This window comes from Guillardia theta, assembly GCF_000315625.1.
Source record: "Guillardia theta CCMP2712 unplaced genomic scaffold GUITHscaffold_223, whole genome shotgun sequence".
NCBI classification, from domain to species: Eukaryota; class Cryptophyceae; order Pyrenomonadales; family Geminigeraceae; genus Guillardia; species Guillardia theta.
Genome location: NW_005434453.1, coordinates 19,372 through 21,861, shown reverse-complemented (window position 1 = coordinate 21,861; position 2,490 = coordinate 19,372). Strand labels below are relative to the sequence as shown.

Below are 2,490 nucleotides of genomic sequence, written 5' to 3'. Positions count from 1 at the left end.
TCCGGCATGCATCGAAAGAGGGAGGGAGGAGGGGAGGGAAGGGGCGAGGAGGGAAGAGGAGAGGAGAGGAGGGGAGAGGAGGAGGAGAGGAGAGGAGAGGAGAGGAGAGGTGGAGGAGAGGAGGGGAGGGGAGAGGAGAGGAGAGGAGAGGAGAGGAGAGGAGAGGAGAGGAGAGGAGAGGTGGAGGAGAGGGCAAGAAAGGGAGGGAAGCTATGATGAAGGAGATGAGTGGGTTTTGTAAGATGAGTGGGGAGGTTGGGGATGAGGAGGAGAGTGGGGAAAGAGGAAGCGAGGAGAAAGAAGGGTACGCGGGGGAAGATGGATGTAGGGAGCCGATCTATGAGAGTGAGAAGAAGGCGAATGGATGTGTGGCAGAGGATGCAGATTAAGTAAGAAGAGAGTGAGACGGGATGAGGAAGGGATGGAAGCGAGGAGATAGGGATGGAACTTTTCGGGATACGTTGGTCACATGGCGGGGAGAAGGGTTGGCACAAGATATGATGAGCTGAGGAGAGAGGAGAGGAAGAGATCTTGTACCGTATGAAAGCATAAGATATGATGAGCTGAGAAGGGCCGTAGCTGTCTCAAGAGATGCTAGGATGTGAAAGGCCCACAACTAGAGGAGCGTTCAGTTTGAAATTTGCTGCCTGTTCCACTGTGTTATTCCAAGTTTTGATGGATGATTTGTCCTGCAGATTGTTCGAATGATCAAAAATCCTCCAGAGGTCGGAAGTCGCCGAGATCTCTGACTTCGGTCCGTGCTCTGCGAGCATGGCGGGCCATTGAGGGCTGGCGCCTTAGGTTCTGTCCAGTAGTTGAGGACAGGGTTCTTGGGACGGGGGGACAGCAAGTCGATGAAAGCCAGTACGAAGCCTCTCCTGAGCAGCTTGCTGTCGCTGAACATCGCAAGTGCCGTGAGACACGTGGATGTTAGCTGCTGATGACGGGGAGGTGCTGAGGCTCTCGTAGAGACGAGGCTCTGACGTTGTTAGCTGGAGGGGATGGCTGCAGGGCGGGTGCTGGGGATCGTGTTTCTTGTGGTGCTGCCGAGGCTCATCGCGCAGTACCTTCCTCCTTGCCTCTCCGCGCAGGAAACTTGCTCTGCATGCTGGAACAGCCAGGGCAGGCGATGGGAGCGGAGAACGATCTGCCAGGGCTCGATCCGGCTGCGGGGAGGAGGGAAATCCCCTCAGGATCCGCACAAGCAAGAGATAGGGTTCCTGCATGAGCAGCGGGACTTGGCGGCAAGGAGGAAGTTCTTCATCGAGACTGAGACGTCGATCGGGACGTACCTGCGGCAGAAGGGGAGGGAGTCGAGATCCAAGGACCGGCAACGGCCGGGGAGGCTGACGGAGAGGGAGGAGGACGAGGCGCTGCTAAAGGAGCAGGCATCGAAGCTCAGCGACGGCTCGAGGCACATCGAGTCGATCGCGGCGAGGATGAGCGAGCTTCTCCCTATCCACTCTCAGCCCGAGATCCTGCGAGGAGGTCAGCTCAGGGACTACCAGCTCGATGGGCTGAATTGGCTGGCCTCGCTGTACTGCAACGGCATCGGAGGCATCCTGGCAGATGAGATGGGGCTGGGAAAGACGGTGCAGACTGTGGCGTTCCTGGGCCTGATGATGCAGTGTGGGACGTCCGGCCCTTTCCTCCTGCTAGTCCCCAAGTCGACCATGGGGAACTGGCAGCTGGAGGTTCAGAAGTGGATCCCAACGGCCAGGCTGCTGGCCCTGCAGGGGACGGCGCAGGAGAGGGAGGAGCTGATCTCGTCGGAGATGGCAGCTGGGAGGTTCGACATCCTGTTGACGAGCTACGAAGTGTTCCTGCGGCACAAGCATGCGATCTGCAGGGTCAGGTGGAGGTACGTGGCGATCGACGAGGCGCACAGGATCAAGAACGAGGATTCTCAGCTGGCCCAGGTGGCCAGGGAGCTGAAGACTTGCGGGAGGCTGCTGATCACCGGGACTCCGCTGCAGAACAACGTCCACGAGCTATGGGCCCTGCTGAACTTCGTCCTCCCAGACGAGTTCCACTCCTCTCAGGACTTCGAGAACCTGTTCAGGCTGGACAGTACGACTGACGCTGCCGCCGTCACTGTTAACCTGCAGGGGATCCTGGGCCCGTTCATGCTCAGAAGGCTCAAGAGGGATGTGGAGAGAAGCTTGCTTCCGAAGCAAGAGATCAACGTCTACATTCCACTCTCCAGCATGCAGCGCAACCTGTACAGCCACATCCTCAAGAAGGACCTTTCAGCCATCAGCGGCAAGGGCGGCGACCGTTCCCAGCTGCTCAACATCGTCATGCAGCTGAGAAAAGCCTGCAACCACCCCTACCTCTTCGAGGGGCAGGAACCTGGACCCCCCTATGTCGAGGGGGAGCACCTGGTGGACAACGCGGGAAAGATGAAAGCGCTGGATCAGCTGCTGAAGAAACTTCATGCCAACCACTCGCGCGTGCTCTTGTTCTGCCAGGTGACCACCGGACCTCCTT

The 2,490-nt window shown here is 58.4% G+C and overlaps 1 protein-coding gene across 1 annotated transcript in view; it reads left to right on the top strand.

Moving 5' to 3' along the window:
- Positions 1-1,439: 1,439 nt before the first annotated feature.
- Positions 1,440-2,490, top strand: part of GUITHDRAFT_158980 (hypothetical protein) — a gene marked incomplete at both ends in the record, with an annotated part of 6,147 nt that continues 5,096 nt past the window's right edge. The window contains one exon of the mRNA XM_005819439.1: positions 1,440-2,471. Coding sequence (XP_005819496.1) covers positions 1,440-2,471 — 1,032 coding nt within the window. The remainder of the gene's footprint in view (positions 2,472-2,490) is intronic.